The 18,398-nt window shown below is 35.8% G+C and overlaps 1 protein-coding gene across 1 annotated transcript in view; it reads left to right on the top strand.

Moving 5' to 3' along the window:
* Positions 1-7,167: 7,167 nt before the first annotated feature.
* Positions 7,168-18,398, top strand: part of LOC110675200 (GRB10-interacting GYF protein 2-like) — a 142,905-nt gene continuing 131,674 nt past the window's right edge. The window contains exon 1 of the mRNA XM_021839613.1: positions 7,168-7,260. Coding sequence (XP_021695305.1) covers positions 7,168-7,260 — 93 coding nt within the window. The remainder of the gene's footprint in view (positions 7,261-18,398) is intronic.

An 18,398-nucleotide genomic window follows, 5' to 3' on the forward strand; every position in this document is an offset into this window, starting at 1 on the left:
GCCATAATAGCTCATTTTACTATTGGTTTGATATTCAATGAAGATTCAATAAGCAAAAGTTTTTCAGCAGGGAAGCAAAAATTTTATTTTTCAATCATGCTATTAAGATATTAAAGTCAAATAATTAAAATTACCATTATTATGATCTACTTGTGAATAGCTTATTTAGTTATTATGTTGTTATCAATATCAAAATAATAACATATTTTGTTATTTACGATTGCCTATATTTTTGCTATTATTTAGTTATTACAATGGCAAAATATGTTATTATTTAGTTTTTATGCCATACAAACTTAGTTATTATTTTTGTTCTTTTATCTCTTATTTCAAACAAACAAAGAACAAATTTTGCCATTCAAACATTCTATTTTAATAGTAAATTTTGTTATTCTTTTGCTATTCTCCTCTACCCGGGTTATTACACCTTGCGATACAATGACGATCGTTGCTTTCCTTTGCTTGCTTTGATCGTGCTTCATACTCAAATGCGAGCGAATCCTGCAATGCCTGGCCGTAACAGCTATATATAAGCATATCCTTTATTCTAGGGTTGAGTTCCATGACGTTTTGAACGTTGATATTATCTGGGACACCCTACCCTATAGTTGTCGAATTTGCAAACGATTGTTCCACAGCACGTGCCCTGATCGAAATCTGATATTTTTTATTTCAACTCATCAGGAAATGTAGCAAGTTGAACGAAAAAGGATCGCACTCTACCACTACAAAGTGTACAAACATCCCGCTCACCTAGCTCAACCGCCGTCGCTGCTCTGCTTCTACTGTTTCAATCAATCGCATTGCCAATATTTGCACAACCAAATTGTGTTGGCTTAGCTCATTTACATTTGTTTGTGTTTTCCTTTGCTAGGTTGGGTGCGGCGAGGAAGCGGAGGTTGCATACCGATGGCCACCGGTGGCACGTTGACGAAACGAGAAAGTATGAAACTAACGAAGGAGCTTTCAGAAGAATTGATGGGCATGCTCTTTTCACTGAGTTTCAATTCTTTCAATGATTGAAGATTGCTATCAAAGGACAGTTTGAACTTTTTGAATGCAGTTCGAATCGCAACCATGTTCTCAAGATTTACATACTGATTTAAAACTAACAAAAAATGGAAAACAGAAATCGGAAATCAGGAATCAGAAATATTGATAATGTTTCAAATTTCTTGAATCACTTGAAAATCTTGAATTCCATATGTCTTCTAAAGAATAGAAACATTTCTTCCTTAAAGTCATAAAACACCAAATTTTTTCTTTGAATCAACTACCGCAATCGAAACGAGCCATTCCGATAACGAATGTCCACCGAAAAATGTTTAATGGCATGAATAATTTCCACACACACAGTCGACCGGAGACTACGGAACCCGATGCAGTCTGCTTCTAAGCCGCCTGAACTTTGATCCTATGAATTTTGATCATAAACGAAATGGGGGCAAAAAAAAGTTCCCATCGGAAGGTCGCTCTGCCGGTCGGTTTGGCTGGCCAGATTGGTGGGATATTGCCGTCCGTCATTCGGCGGAAGGGGGCTTCCTTTTTATAGCATCTTTATTTATGAGCTCGATTTTATTGCACGACTGCTGCACCGCACCAATCGACTACTACATTTAAAAGTGTCTGCATGTTGGAACCATTGCGACGCCACCGGGCGGCGTTTCGTCCAAGGATGAAAGAGTAACGCGGTCACTGGCATTGGCTGCCTGCAGGTGCAGTCCGATAATGGCAGTCAAATTAACTAGCCTTTAAGGAAGTCGAATGATTCGTGCCAATAAAATAATTAGAAATAAACAATAGTTTGAAAATATTTGAAAATTGAAAAATCGAAACAAGCATTGAAATAATCACTCAACTAGGGTTGTCATGTCTATTACGGCTTAACCAGCCGACGGTGTTTTGAAAATACCTGAAGGTCGTAGACACAAAAGTCAATTTGGACAAATATGTCGAAACACGACCACGTCGAAAGCCGGACCCATACTAACCATCTCATTGAGCCAACGTTGGCTTATGAGTAGTTTGGCACAAACAAGGCAACAGTGCGACGCTAAAAATAAAATCTCTCACTGTTGTTCGTAGGCACGCTTAGGAGAGTCGAATTGGGCATCTCAGATAGCCGAAGGAGGTGTAGGGTTGTGAAGGAGAAAATGGGGTCGTGACGGACTTTGGTTTCAGGTTGGCCGTTTGCGCTGCAGAATCGTTACCCGTTCTGTGGCTTAGTTGGTTAAGGCGCCCAGTCTAGCGTATTGGGGGTCGTGGGATCGAAGCCCACCAGAACGAATCTATTATTTTTCAAAATCTTACATCTCAATTTGTCCAAATTGACTTTTATGTCTACGACCTTCAGGTATTTTCATCGAAATAATATTTTGAATCTATGACAGAAGGTCAAAAGACAAAAGGTCGAAAGGACAGAAGGTCGAAAGACAAAAGGTCGAAGAACAAATACGAAGGGACAAAAGGTCGAAAATCTTTTTTTCAAAGAAGGAAAAACTTCCCACCAAGCAAATCACTTTCGACCTTTTGTCCTTTCGACCTTTTGTCTTTCGACCTTTTGTCCTTCCGACGTTTTGTCTTTCGACCTTTTGTCCATAAGCCCCTATAAGCAACTGGTACAAGAAGTACTTGGCGACGAGGTTGATGTAAGATCCCTAGCAAGCCGTTGAAGGTTCTCATCTGAGGGCTGCTAGATTACACCTCAGAGGCAATCGTCGACGAGATGAAGGCGGCTGGACTGAAGCCGACGAATGTGTTCCCCATTCAGCGAGTGCAAGGAGAAAGGCATCGGGACAGCCTTTACCTGGTCCACCTGGAGAAGGTTGAATGGGAGCGCTACCGCCCGAAAAAGAGAGTGCGTCAACTGCTTTGCGTTCTGTCACGGGACGAAGAACTGCCACATGAAACCCCGTTGTGGCAAATGTGCCGACGCGTACGCAACGCCGACATGCCAGCCGATGGAGGGTATCGAACCGAGGTTTGGTGACAAAACGTCGAAAGACAAAACGTCGAATGTCAAAACGTCGAATGCCAAAACGTCGAAAGGACAAAACGTCGAAGGGACAAAACGTCGAAAGACAAAATGTCGAATGCCAAAATGTCGAATGCAAAAAAATCGAAAGGATAAAACATCAGAGGGACAAAATTCCGAGAGAAAAAAAAGGGAATGTCTGACAAAATCTTGATCTGTTCGACATTAATTGAAGGAATATGAAAAAATCGATAAAATGTAACTTAAAATTTAAATATTAAACAATGCTTTAAACAGCTAAGGAAGTGAAAAATATATTTTCCAATGTTATAATCATGATACCGTTATTTTTAGTTGGTCTTGGGAACTCAAATTGAAAATTTATTTTACTTGACTTTTTCTCACTATTGTATAAATGATAAAACTATAAAAAATCTCTTCACAAAAAATTAAACAAAGCTCAAACTCAATTCAGTAGTACATATGGTCGGTGTTCAGACAGATCGGACTAGCTGATATTTTTACATTACAAAAAAAAACGTCAAGCTCTTCATCAGTTCTTATTTATGCGAAGTTATTCTGATACAGGTAAGTTTCAGTATTACAGTACATATTGAACATATTTTTATGTTTCGAAAACATGGGGTGTGTTTTTCTGCAATTATTAAACAGCACTTGGTTCTGTCTGTCTGAACACCGACCATACAAGATTTTTTTTTTTTTTTGTTGGGATTTAAACCACTGCGACCATTAATTGATCTATACATACAAGATACTTGCTCGAGATCCTGACGTCTATATATGTGATTCTGAAAAGAAAATCAATCTATTTTTAATTGTGCTTATTCGAGAAAAAGAATGAGTAAGTTTTAAAAGAATAAAGAATTCACTAACTGACCAAAATTATGTGTTAGTTGCTAGTAGTGAGTTCACATTACTTTGAATTAGTTAAACATGCATATGAAATAAGGATATTGAAATTATCATGTTAAGTAATATCATGCCAAATTTTAAAAACTGTAATACGCTCATTTATAAGCTAAAAAACATTCAAACTCCAAACCAAAGACAAACACTGTAGTAACAAAAGCGCAATAACACATTTACGGAACGATAGACAAAACCGATCAGTTTGTACAACAGCAAAAGATTAGTAAGAAAGAATCCAATCTTCAGGCATGCAATAAAGAAGGCAAGATTCGCGGGCATTTTTTACTAAAATAAAGTGGTTTAATTGGATGTGTCTGCTGAACTTTATTATACGAAGGAAAATACTTGGTTTGAAGGATGTTTTAGTGCCTGGATAAGAAGTGTTTGTTAAGGAAGAGTTGGAAAAGGATTGTCATTGGGAATAAAGATTTTTTACACTGCGGAATGCGTTGCTGAAGGTATAACTCAACCCACGATTGGTTCCCAACATCATGGTTGACTGTTTTGATCACTTCTGTATTTGAAAGACTTCAATTTCAATTTGCTTTCCAAAGTGCTTTACTTCCTTTCCTCGTCTGAAATGAATGAAAGAGTGACATTTTGCTGAAAATTTGTCCCATGCTTACTGTGACGAAAATTGTAAATTTTGCTGTCTCGAACGCCGTCCACATCGCAACCATTTTTTCCTCAGTAGATTGATAACAAACCTTCGCTAGAAATATGGCTACTTTCGACGTTTTGTCTCTTCGACGTTTTGTCCCTTTCGACGTTTTGGGATTCGACTTTTTGGTATTCGACGTTTTGGCATTCGACGTTTTGTCTTTCGACATTTTGTCCCTAAACCTCGAACCGAAGTGTGCCAACTGCGGTTTCAACCACGAGGGCAGCAGCCGTAATTGTCCCAAACGAGCGGAGTTCCTGGCAACCCGCCAGCGAGCATCCACCAAGAAGCATAGACGGCAAAACCAGCGCCAACCACCCCCACCACTGACTGAGGAGCACTTTCCAACGCCCCGCTACTAGGTGCCCAATCTGCTATCGCTTCCACCAACTCACCGGCAGGAGTCCCGCCAGCCGGACCCATCCGTTCAGCATCGCCTCGCGGCCGCCACCGCCACTCCACCGGTACAGAATGCGCCCCATCCTGGATGGGGGAATCCTGGACTCAGTGCCCCGGCACTCCTTCCTCCGACGACGGCTCTCTGTACACACCGGAGCAAATGTTGGAGTACACCAGGGACTTATTCCAACGACTACGAGCCTGTCGTTCCAAGTCGGAACAAATCGACGCCACCAACTCGGTGGTATTTGCCTTCCTCGCAAAATATTGCCGGTGAGGCCATCGCCCAGATCGCCAGTTGAACATTTGCTCCCTACGGAGCAAAACCCGAGAGCTGTCCGCCTTCCTGGACCAGGGAGGCATCGATATAGCCGTGATCACGGAGACACACCTCAAGCCGGAAGCTAACGTCTTCATCCCCGACTTCCGGCTTGTGCGGCTTGACCGGTGCTGCCCCGAAGGAGGAGGCGTTGCGATTGCTCTGCGGAGCAACATAAACTGCACCCTGCTGCCGAGCTTCCAGCTGCAAGTAATCGAGGCCTTTGGTGTTCTGGTCGAAACTTCGATCATCAAGATCAAGATCATCGCGGCGTACAGCCCGAAGCAAGCTACAGTGAGTCACAGTGAAAATCGTCCACCCTCATATTTTCCTTTCAAAGTTCTGTTATTATTATACATAAAAAAGCTGCGGTTTTCTAATTCATACAATTATTTGCATATTTCCATTACTTCATTGTGGCACTGTTTTTATAAATATTAAAAACAAAATGGAATCGAAAAATAATAAAATAAATTTGAACCTCAAATATAAGTCACAGTGAAAATCGTCCACCGATATCAATTAATAGTTGATCTAAAAGAATTGCCATTTTTTCAGGTGTCAACCCATAAGCTAGTATCGAATAGGTAAGCCTTTGCTCTTTAAAACTTTCCTGAGACGATTTGGCATAGATTGCACAAGTTTCTCAGCTTAAATTTTAGCGATCTTAATCCACTCGATAGTAAGCGCACTTTTCAAAGTATATCTGCTCGTTATTTGATGTTTCCTGATTTAAACATCCAACAGATGCCACAAGTTCTCAATAATGTCGAGATTTGTAGAATGTCTCGGCACATTGATGATTGATGGGCATTTTTTAACCAAGCTTTCGGTTTTGCCGCTGTATGTTGCAAATGTTTATCCTGGTAGATGTAATGCCCATTTTTTTTTGATAAGGTAGATAGGTAAATTAAAAGCCATTTTTTACGCTAGGCTTTCGATTTTTCTTCAATGAATCAAGATAGACGTATTGAGCCATGATCCCGTCGATAAAGTGCCAGTTACTAACATCAGATGCTGGTATGAAGCCTCAAACTATCACGGAACTACTACCATGCTTATCAGTTTCACAAAGATTTTTCATTTTCAGGTCGTCATTCGGTTTCCGGCAAACTATAACCCTGCCGTCAGATCCGAAAATATTAAACTTGCTCTCATCTGTGCATAGTAAGTGCTTCCAAATCCTTTCCAACGTGTGTTTCTGTAAACTCCATACGACATTTCACGTACTTCGGTGATACAAACGTCTTCCGACTTGCAACTCGGCCATGAAACGTTATGTTTTCGAAGCACTCTACGCATAGTTTTTGGCTTTATGAGATACTTTTTCTGGGATACCTGCTTCCTGAGATACTTTTTCGCTTCAATTGCGAGTTTCGGTGCACTTATCTTGGGGTCAGCATCAACCTGGCGAAGAAGCTAACGCTCAACCGCTCCATTGATAATTTTCTTCAACGATGTTTTGGGTTTGATTTTTCTTCAATGCTTAATTTTGTAGCGATTTATTATACTCTATACGGTAATAGGGGAACAGGGGGTAAAATGAACACCCTAAGCAATTTTCATGTTTTCTTGCTTATGAAGCTGTCAGATTCTTTTTCAATTGCTTAGAATTGAAGAAGGATGTTTATGCAATGTAACAAGTTGAAAAATTGTGATGGAATTAGAATTTTATCAACATTATTATAATTTTGAAAATTTCTTTCCACAGAGTCAATGTTCCAAACATGTGGGTAAAATGAACATGTGACGGGGTTAATATGAACATATACTTGGGGGTAAAATGAACATACAATGGGGGTAATATGAACATATACTGGGGGTAAAATGAACATGTAGTGAAGGTAAAATGAACACCTTTGAAATTGAACGGGTTGCGGCATGATGCTCGGCATCTGGTGCATGTCCAATGCATATCTCACGGACAATCCGGAATCGATGAAACGTTTAGCCGCGACCATTTGGATGGCTGTCCATGTAAGTCTTTGTATTTTCTCCAGAAAACTCTTGGCATCTGAAATAAAATCCAGTAGTATTCACCCTGCAATGGTGTTCATATTACCCCCAGCTTGAGTGGTTCATTTTACCCCCAAAGAATCAACATATTCACATCATTTGTTCCACAAAACTAGAACATAATAATACTTCCAATTTCCGTCTATTTATCATAAATACTTGAGAGATATGATCATCATTTCATCATGCAGGATTTTTGATGGTTTTAGTCATAAAAACCTTAAATTCCAGGAGTGAAAATTTACATCACATGAGAAAACGGAGAGGCGTACTTTGTTTTCGTTTAATTTTCCAGCTTGTGACAGTTCTAGATTGCGCTAGAGTTGTCGAAATAGTTCCTTAGTCTGAGGATTCAGGATGGTGCAATTGTTTGCATAGATATATAGCATAATTACCGTAAAACACAAACCTGTTCATATTACTCACAGTTCCCCTACACCAACAAATTTGGTGATTTTCAGTTGATTTTTGCCATTTTTGAGTACCGTCGTTGGGGGTGACAATGCACAGTGGTCCAGGAATCAGTTTTACGCGGAAAGATGAATTTTGAGCTTTAGAATGAAACATTAGACAAAAACGGTCTTCTACAAAGTTGTTTGTATTTGTAAGGTCCTTTGTTTGGTGTTATTGAAAATTAGGGTGGACCACATTTTCATAGAAATTGTGTAACTAACTTTCTTATTTGTAGAAATTATACTATACATGCTTCAGCAAAGTTGTAGACCATTCAATTTCAAGCAACTTTGTCAAAAAAAAATTTTTATATCTCTTAAATTGACCGATTTAGAGCTATTTTACTACGGTGACATAGGGTGGTCCGAACAAAATTGGTTTTCTGGCTCTAGAGTTTTCAATTCAAATTTCTCATCAAAGTAGTCTATGAAACACTTTTAGAACTTTGAAATATGCGTAGTTTGGTGAGTGAAGAAACTCGTTATCTCTTTCCGTTTGGGAGTTATTGTTGTTTTTCTCTCAAAAACATGCCTACTTTGATTGTGAATATTTTTGATTGGGGCAAACATAAAAAATATCTTCTGACGGCATTCAAAAGACAAAATAAAATTGCATATTATATCAAAAAATTACAAATGTGTTATTTTTGTAACTCTAATAAAATGCCCTTAAAAACAAATGATTTTAAGCAGAAAAACTTTAATAACTTTTGAACTAAAAAAGATATCATCAATCTTTTTGCATGGAAATTTGCGTTTTGTTAAGTTCTAAAAGTCGTTCATAGACCGCTTTGACGAGAAATCTGAAATGAGAAAGATAGGGCTTTAAAACTATTTTGAAGATTTTCATAGTATGTATTTCTTTATTATTTTGCATTTTGAGCATGAAAATAAAATTTTAGACAAAAATGATCTTCTACAAAATTGTTCATAAAAATGTAGGCTTTCATACTGAGTCATTCAAAACTAGGGTGGTCCACAATTTCACACAAATCATATAATCAACTTTTTTATTTGCAAAAATACTGGTATATACTCTTAGGCAAAGCGGTAGAACTTGGAATTTTGACCAACTTTGCCAAAAAAGTTTTTCTGTAGCTCAAAATTTGACCAATCTAGAGCTATTTTTCCTATTCATCAAAGGGTGGTCCAACAAAAATCAGTTATTCAATTCTAGTGTTTTTAATATTAGTTTCTCGTCAAAGTCGTCTATGAACGACTTTTAGAACTTAACAAAACGCAAATTTTCGTGCAAAAATATTGCTGATATCTATTTTAGTTCAAAAGTTATTGAAGTTTTTGTGGTAAAAAAAAAAGATTTTCAAGGTGTTTTATTAGAGTTACAAAAATAACACATCTGTAATTTTTTATGTAATTTACAATTTTGTCTTTTAAATGCCTTCAAAAGATATTTTTTTATGTTTGCCCCAATCAGAAATATTCACAATCGAAGTAGGCATGTTTTTGAGAGAAAAACAATAATAACTCCCAAACGGAAAGAGATAGCGAGTTTCTTCACTCACCAAACTACGCATTTTTCAAAGCTCTAAAAGTGTTTCATAGACTACTTTGATGAGAAATTTGAATTGAAAACTCTAGAGCCAGAAAACCAATTTTGTTCGGACCACCCTATGTCACCGTAGTAAAATAGCTCTAAATCGGTCAATTTAAGAGATATAAAAAAACTTTATTTGACAAAGTTGCTTGAAATTGAATGGTCTACAACTTTGCTGAAGCATGTATAGTATAATTTCTACAAATAAGAAAGTTAGTTACACAATTTCTATGAAAATGTGGTCCACCCTAATTTTAAATAACACCAAACAAAGGACCTTACAAATACAAACAACTTTGTAGAAGACCGTTTTTGTCTAATGTTTCATTCTAAAGCTCAAAATGCATCTTTCCGCGTAAAACCGATTCCTGGACCATAGTGCAATGGGTCAAAAAGGGATGTGTACGAATTATTTATTGAATAACTATCGCAATTTATCTCCAATAAACTTCAAATTTGGTGTGTATGTACTTTGATGGTACATTAACAACTGTTCAAAACATTAAAGGAAAATATTTACTCACAGCGGCACCACAAGTGAATGAAAAATGACCCAATCTCACCCCATAGAGGGGGTGACATTGGGTCACTGTAATTGAAATAACTTGTTTTTGATAATATGGTTGCAAAACCATTCACAGCTGAAGAATATTGATGAAATACGATGCAAACAAGATGAAAAGACATCTAAGATGTATCACAAGTATGATAAACCCACTTAAAAGAACGATTATACCAAAAAATTGAGAGCTATGAGAAAAAATATGTAAACACAACATTCATCGTCAAGTTTACATAAATTTTCTATTTTTTTCCCTCGAAATGTCTTCAAAGTCTCATCCCCATTGTCATGAAGCCTATTCAGTTTCCCCAAAGGTGTACTGAAACAGTGATTATTTTAATTCTTCGCAAATAGTTAAATTTCGGAGCGACATTCCACGATAAATACATTTCAGGCAGATGTTGACGTCATAATCACGATATTTCAGTGTTCCAACTCATTTGTACTTCCAGGAGATGTTTCTATAATATGAAAACACTGATAAATAATTAAATTAAAAAAAAAAAAACAATCCATTTGATAAAATTTTACGATGTTGCTGCGCACGAAACACAGTTGCTGGATTGAGAAGTTGTCAAAATGCGTTGCATTGTTATTCAATGTACGGAATCATCAAGTAGACTAGTTTGATGTTTCAGAGATGCTGTATTCAGAAAGAATAAACACATCTTAATGAAAAATAAAACTACCGGCACCGTAAAATGTCAAAAAAGTGGACTTGCAATTTCATGTACTGTCGTTCTTGCTTGACCCAATCTCACCCCCATTTTTTATGTTTTAGACACCGTACCAAAAAAAAATAAAATTTTTGTTGAAAAATCAAATAGATTCCGGAAAATACGTGTGAAGTGTAATGAAAAGACTTTAAACCTTCTACTAATATAACGGTAGAGGTTAAAGTACATGCGTGATACTTTGCACAGGATAAATTTTATGTTGCAAATTTTATCTAATTTCAGGGCCCAGATAGCCGTAGCGGTAAACGCGCAGCTATTCAGCATGACCATGCTGAGGGTCGTGGGTTCAAATCCCGCTGGTCGAGGATCTTTTCGGGTTGGAAATTTTCTCGATTCCCAGGGCATAGAGTATCTTCGTACCTGCCACACGATATACACATGCAAAAATGGTCAATTGGCATAGAAAGCTCTCAGTTAATAACTGTGGAAGTGCTCATAAGAACACTAAGCTGAGAAGCAGGCTTTGTCCCAGTTGGGACGTAACGCCAGAAAGAAGAAGAAGAAGATACAAGTTTATTGATATAGTAAACAAAAACTACTATTTCTAAAAATGTATATTGTGATGAATTACGTGTAATAATATGTTCCCTAACATATTAATTATTAATTTTAGTAATATCACCGTTATTAGCTGAAATATTTCATAAATCATATTTTTCCGTTTTGACCCAATCTCACCCCCCAGACCCATTGTCACCCCCATCGACGGTAGTTTTATCACAAGTTTTCTTATATCTGATGATGTCTGTTTATTTCGTCCCATTTTAATGGAAATACTCTAAAAAACTTAACCTTTTTTATTCTTGCATAGCAGATCGTGCTTGAATGTATGTGTGTGCGCGAGTTAAAGAATTGATATGAATGAAAACTTTATAATATTACCCCAAAAATCATGCATAACGGCAAGGTGGACGATTTTCAATGTGACCTTATTATTGATTATTTTTACAAATTTTGAGCTTAATTTATTCTTTTAATATTCAATGACTTGAATTGCATACATCCTGCATCCTCTCTATCTACTCTTTGTTTTATTGAATTAAATGTGTCATTTCTTTTTTTTATTAATGATGTATGCACTAAATACGGTTTCAATAATCTAATTTCAATGGATTACTCAACTCGTGATTTGATCTTTTATTTGGTAGCCCATTAACATTTTGAATTATTAATGGATATCTCCGTAACTCAAAATTTGACATACAGCCAAAATTAGTGACATCATTGTCAATTTGATCGACATTTCATAGATCATAAAAAAGAGTTCTTGCGCACTCACCTGATTTTTTATTTAACAAAATATTCACGGAAAATACAGAAGTAACCACTAGCATTATATCATCATACTAATTTGACCGAAAGCCTACCTTTCTGGCATTTTAAAAGTTATCTTGTTCTTATTCAATAACTGTGAAGTAATAACCCTTTCTATCGATATCACGAATGCTTTGCAGTTTCACTTTAATTCTAAAATATGAAAAGCATTTAGGATAAGTATAATTTTATTTCGTCATGCAGGATTACATAACATTAATGAATGCTTCATTGCAAGTTGATTCTAGAGTAGATACTAAATAAGGAGAGCATTTGTTAAGAAATATTCATATTTCCTTCATTGTACAATACATAAGACACAGAATGTTTGTTAACAGTTGAAGATTATTTGAAAGACTCTTGCGTTACTTTCAAACTCCTATCTAATTAAAAGTCAGCCTTTTTTTGCATTACAATTTTTGATAATTTTGGTCCGTTACGTTTCCACCAAAGACACGGCAAGAGCTTTTTGGGTGAACAATTATGACCACTTGAATCCTGAAGCGAAACAGCATCGATAACCAGAACTGCTATCAATATAATAAAATAAATGATGTTGTAGAGCCACTCTTTATCTCCTGGAGTTCTACAATGCGAGAGACGCGATTAAAGGCTTGTTGCGGAGCGTTAATGATTAATCATAAATTTAATCATGATTAATGATTAATGATTATGATTAATCAAAAATGTTAATCATTAATCACAAAAATTCAAGAGTTAATCATTAATCACTAATCATAATCATTGAAATATTATGTTTTAATCATTAATCATTAATCATAATCATAAAGATCGCTAATTTTATTCAGTAATCATAATCTTAATCATCAGTCAAACATTTAATCAATTATCAATCAATCATTGAACAAAATTTAACAAATTTTACAACATTGCCTTCTAATGTATAAATAAATTTTGCATTTGTTATATCTTGTGACACAAACAATGAGAGTTTATGCCCAAGGAACGTCCAAATCCAACCAAGTACAGTATGGCTTAGCTTTGTATCCGAAGACGTTATCATAATACTAAAAAAGACCCTTTAATATTTCCTCCATGTAAAACGGTGCATTTCTTAGTTGTATATGATCCGAATCCGAAGACGCGGTTGGAAGCTTGTGAGTGGTACCATTCTACATGAATGATTGCTATTTACGTAGCGCTAAAAATTGAGTTTTAACCCTGGGGAAAGCCCTCCCCTTTTAGTAATGCTTTTTGTATGAACATTTTCAAAATTTTGTTTGAGTCCCACCGTATGAGCCTACCCCCTCCCCCTTCGAGCATTACGTGATTTGTGGACAGTGCCTTTGGAAGATGCCATTTAATTATTACTTTTATTAATAATCATTGATTAATGGTTAATCATTCAAAAGCTAATGATTAAATGCCCAAAAGTATGCTGTAAACGCCTTGAAGTATGCAACAAACAAGTTATGCATTACATAATGATGAATTTTTCCCTTGTTTAGCAATAAATCTGATATAAAATCTTATGAACTTTGTTACAGCAAACTTTTAATCGTAAACCGTTTTTACTGAAATTTAGATTCAAATCAAGGAAGGGCGAACATTTTTAAAACATCGTTTGAAATAATATTTTTCCAGTTTTTCATAAAGATCTCGTTAGAAAATTCCTAGCAAATGTTCGAACTGATTTTGCCAAATATTTCTCCAAGAATTTGGTTGTTAAGTGATTAAATACTGTTCGAAAGATCACATTTTCTAAGCATATTAATTATATCGAAAAAGATTTCAACCCGCAGACTCAAAGACATTTCAATTTAAACAATGACAGCTCGCTCGAAGTTAAATTTGCCTGAGGTAATTCAAAAGCGATTTCCATACTTACATCGAACGCGTAATTAAAATACTTTCAGGGCACGGACAATTTTGAAATTTTGGGTTCTGGTTCAAACTTTAATGTAGATTCAGAAAATATAAAAAACTGGATGCTCCTAAACAAGCCAATTCTTCCGAAAAATATAATACCTAATACTTCAATAATTCCCTTGAGAATGAATTCAATGGCTTGGTTTGCAAAATTCATGAAGTTTGATATATGGAAAGCTAGGTTTCAGAACTTCCAATATAGTGCTTCACTTTCATTTTGGAGGAATTTTTGGAGTATGAATAAACAACTTATTGAATTTGAACATTTCGCTTTACAAAAAGAATACTCAAAATCACTAGGAAGGCGAGCAAATACCATTAAACTTTTATATGTATAATAATAATAATATAATAACAAGATAAGCAGTATATTAGAGTTTACCGGGGTTTTCTCGCTTTACTAATGATTTTTTCAACACCAATATTTAAAATACTTTCCCGGGAAATCGACAATCCTTAACAACCCGGCATATGTTCAAGTTTATGAATAACGCTTGAAACTACCGTTTAAAACTAAATAATTCATGAAATTGGATATGTCACAAGCTACGCTTCACAGAGCCAATATATTGACCACTACCTCCAGGATACTTGCTCTTGATCCAGAGCAATTAATCACGATTTATGATTGAAAACTGTGATTAATTTGCCATAACGGAGTTCTAAAGATTTATAAATAGGATTGTTTGTTAATCATGAGTAATATTCATCATTATCTAGTAGTAGTATAGTATATAATCCACTGGTTGCACACTTCAAGTCGTTTAGTGCATATTTTCGGGCATTTAATCATCCGTTATTGAATGATTACTGATTAATCAAAGATTACTCATAAAAACAATAATTAAATGATATGAGATGCCCAAAAAACCTTTAAGTATGCAACGAATGCATCACACTCTTTAAAATTTATCGGTACACTTATGATTAAAAAAAATCTGAATCAAATAGCTCTCATCATGATTTTTCGTTCAATCATCAATTTTTCAATCATGATTAACTTAACGCTCTGCGCTTGAACCATCCTTCTTTAGACTCAGTCTGAAAAACAATGAAGCTTGATTAATCGTTAATAACTTTTGGGACTCAATATGAAAGTGTCTTCTGACTCTTATAGGGCTACTCCAGTACACCCCGGAATTGAATTCGGAACTATCGTAATTTACAAATCGATATCGGCAGTTTCAAAGACAAACAGCAATCCTGATATTTACGGAATTTCGTAAGAAGATGATTGAAAAGCATAATTTTGAAAAACTTTCGTAAAACTAAACATTATCATATCAAAAAATTAAAATCACACTCTGGGGCAAAATTGATCATCATATAACAAAGCAGGTCTAAGAATGAAAAATTTCCCTATCTAATTACGATAAATGATAATTGAAATAAAAACTATTGTCTTGAAATTGAAAATTTTATCAAATTTGACATTAGGAATGTAGGGGAAGGGGTGGTAAAATAAACACCTTAAGGAAATCATCTTGTTTCTGATAGAAAAACGAGGAATTTGTATAGTTCTATCGCACAACATCAGAAATAGGGATGTAATCTATAGCAGCGACATGGATTCAGACTAAAATAACTAAATTTTCACATATTTTCATCGCTATCAAAAAGCGATGCAAATGTTCATTTTACCTGCACTATGTGGGTAAAATGAACAGCGATTGGTGGTAAAATGAACACCACGCAAAAAACGTGAGCAAAACAAATATTTCTGAAAATTTTCATTGCTCCACCGAAAAACCTTAAGTCTTCTGAGCTAAAAGTTATGTCATTTCTAATTTTCAAACGTGGTTTTCTAAAATCTTAGTTTTCGTTGATATTTTTACTTCAATTGACCTACGTATCAACTTGAACACGCAGATTTATGCTCTAAATCGTCCGTGCGTGATACAAATTCATCGAAATTTATTTTTTCTCGGTAAAAGGCACGGTGTTCATTTCACCACCACTTCCCCTAAGGGTTAATCATAATCACTAATCGTACTGAGTTTAATCATTATTCATAATCATTAATCATCTAAAATTGTCATTTAATCATTAATCATAATCATTAATCATACTCTGGCTTAAAAATCAATCACAATCATTAATCATGACTTGAAAAAATTTAATCAAAAATCATAATCATTAATCATGATAAAATTGAATTTAATCATTAATCACTTAATCAATCATTACGACCCGTTAATCATTAACGCTCTGGCTTGTTGATTGTATAAGTTAGATAAATTTGTTGCACAAATGGCATAGAAAAGCATCAATTCGTTTCGTTTCCATTCGCTCGTTGGAGCACCGATTTATTGGTGTATATGGTAGCACAAAGCAAAAAGTGGTGTCGACCTCATTCTTCGTTTACAAGGCCTTTATATTTACTAATTTCACAAGACCACCTCTAACACAGAGCATCAATGTGATCAGGATTCAACTAAAATTGGACATCTTAAAGCAAATATAAATCATCAGCCCTAAGTTAGGGCCACTAACTATACACAATGAAATGCCTTTGTCTGTGCATTAAACTCCATTAATAATGGCAAATATCATGCTTTCAAGGGTGCACATTTCTTTTAGGTATAATTTTACTATCTTCAACATAAGCCTTCTGTTTCAAAAATCTTTGGTTTATCGAAATCATTCTGCATTGATAATATTTTCTTCGCAAAAAATTTCCGGCATGTCCATATTTGGACTTACTGCTTATTACCAATCGATAGTGTTTGCAAAGGTCAGTATTGACTTTTATCGAAAGCAGTTAAATGTTCATAAATGATTTATCTCTTATGTAAATAACGTTGTTCCGGTCTATGAATGAACAGCCAACGAAAACATAGCTAATGTGAGATCTGTGTGAACAACTGAATTAAGTCCAAAGGTCAGAACAGCTATAGAACTATAATGATACCCAGAAGTTACGAGATTTCACACACAACGTAGACCTAGTCTGTCAGAGATACGAACAAATTAACACTGATTGCTTCTTCAACTTCTATTTCGCTGCTAGAAGTGTATGCCTTCATTGGTTTATCAAACTAACTTTATACCAACATTATTTCATATCAATTAGCAATATTTCATCAATAAACATGAAAGTCGAACAACTACTATTTTCTCTCGGGATTGCAGTCATTTCTATCGATTCTGGGTTACATCTTCTTCAATCGCTCAACAAAATTATGGGCCTTTACCTTGATTTTTGCCCGTAGACGCACTCTGTCTACTGAGAGGCCAGTTTTGTTGTGGATTTCTGCCCATTTCCGTCAGAATCCAGTTCTCGGTACTCTGTCTTTGTCCATCAGAGACCATTCTTTCTACGAATTTCTGCCTTTTTTTCAGAATGCGTCATTTCATCTCCGACCATGTCCGTCGGAGACTACTTATTCTAGTCATTTTATGGGATTTCTGTCTTTGCCTATCAGAAAACCCATTTTTGATAGATATTTTCTATTTTTATTAAACTTCGATCTACCAACTACGCCATTGTAGTAAATTGACAGGCGACTATGCGATCCTAAATTAGAGCAATAACTGAAAGGTTGTTTGTATGTCTGTTTCCATGTTCACATTTCTCAAAGCCTGCTACCATTTAATATTGCATTCATTGATTATTTGATTGCATCTTATTATCTTCCTTTTTTTTCCTTGTCTGTAGAGCCTTCTACCCACTGCGTCCAATAATTAGGAATATTGTGGTATGACTCATATTTAATTTTGTGCTCATCAAATATCCTCTCACAATTGAGATGTGGTGGACAATGGTTGATGGAGCACGTTATCCCAACTAGGCTCAACTCGTTTTATAAAGTTTATTACCCTGTTTGAATTGCATTGCCAAACTTCGGAGGGCTCTAATAACCCTTTTCCAAATATTGACAACCTTTAATTGAATAATGCTCCACAGCTGCATCTTCCTTACAAACAGTGAACTTTTTATTTTGGCTTTGTGCACTAGCAGAAAGCTTAAAATAGGAAGATCAGAAATGTTTGACAACTATTTCTCCAGTTTTGTGCCTTCGAAAACGTGAGTGGGGGCACAAGTCAGCCATTGTGACGGCCATCTTTGGATTCCAAGATGTTTCACCTTAAAGCACTTTACCCACTGATCAACCGAAAGTCAACCTTGTCTATGAAGTACAAGCTTGCTGTTTACAAAAAGGTCATTCTTCCGGTCATTGAATATGGTGTACCAATCTGGGAGAGCTGCGCCAAAACCCACCAACTGAGGCTCCAAAGGACCCAGAATAAATTCCTTCGGATGATCCTCAACAGTCCTCCGAGAATGATAGGTGGCCGCCAGATTTGTTTCACTGAAATTAATATTATTGTTCTTCACTCGACTCGAAGAAAACATCAACGATTAAAAACTTGTTTCTCTGTTGTACAAAAAATGATGTTTTAATTGATTGCGCTCGCCATATACACTACCCATCATAAGTATGCATCGCGTATTATAACACTCATACTGAGTATTGCAGCACCTTGAAAAGTTTAGCATCACCTGAAATTCTCGCATTATTTTTAATCTCGCCCTAAAAGCCATTGGTAACCAAGTATGTAGCTCGTTGTTTTTAAGCAAATGAATA

This window comes from Aedes aegypti, chromosome 2 (genome assembly GCF_002204515.2).
Source record: "Aedes aegypti strain LVP_AGWG chromosome 2, AaegL5.0 Primary Assembly, whole genome shotgun sequence".
NCBI lineage: Eukaryota > Metazoa > Arthropoda > Insecta > Diptera > Culicidae > Aedes > Aedes aegypti.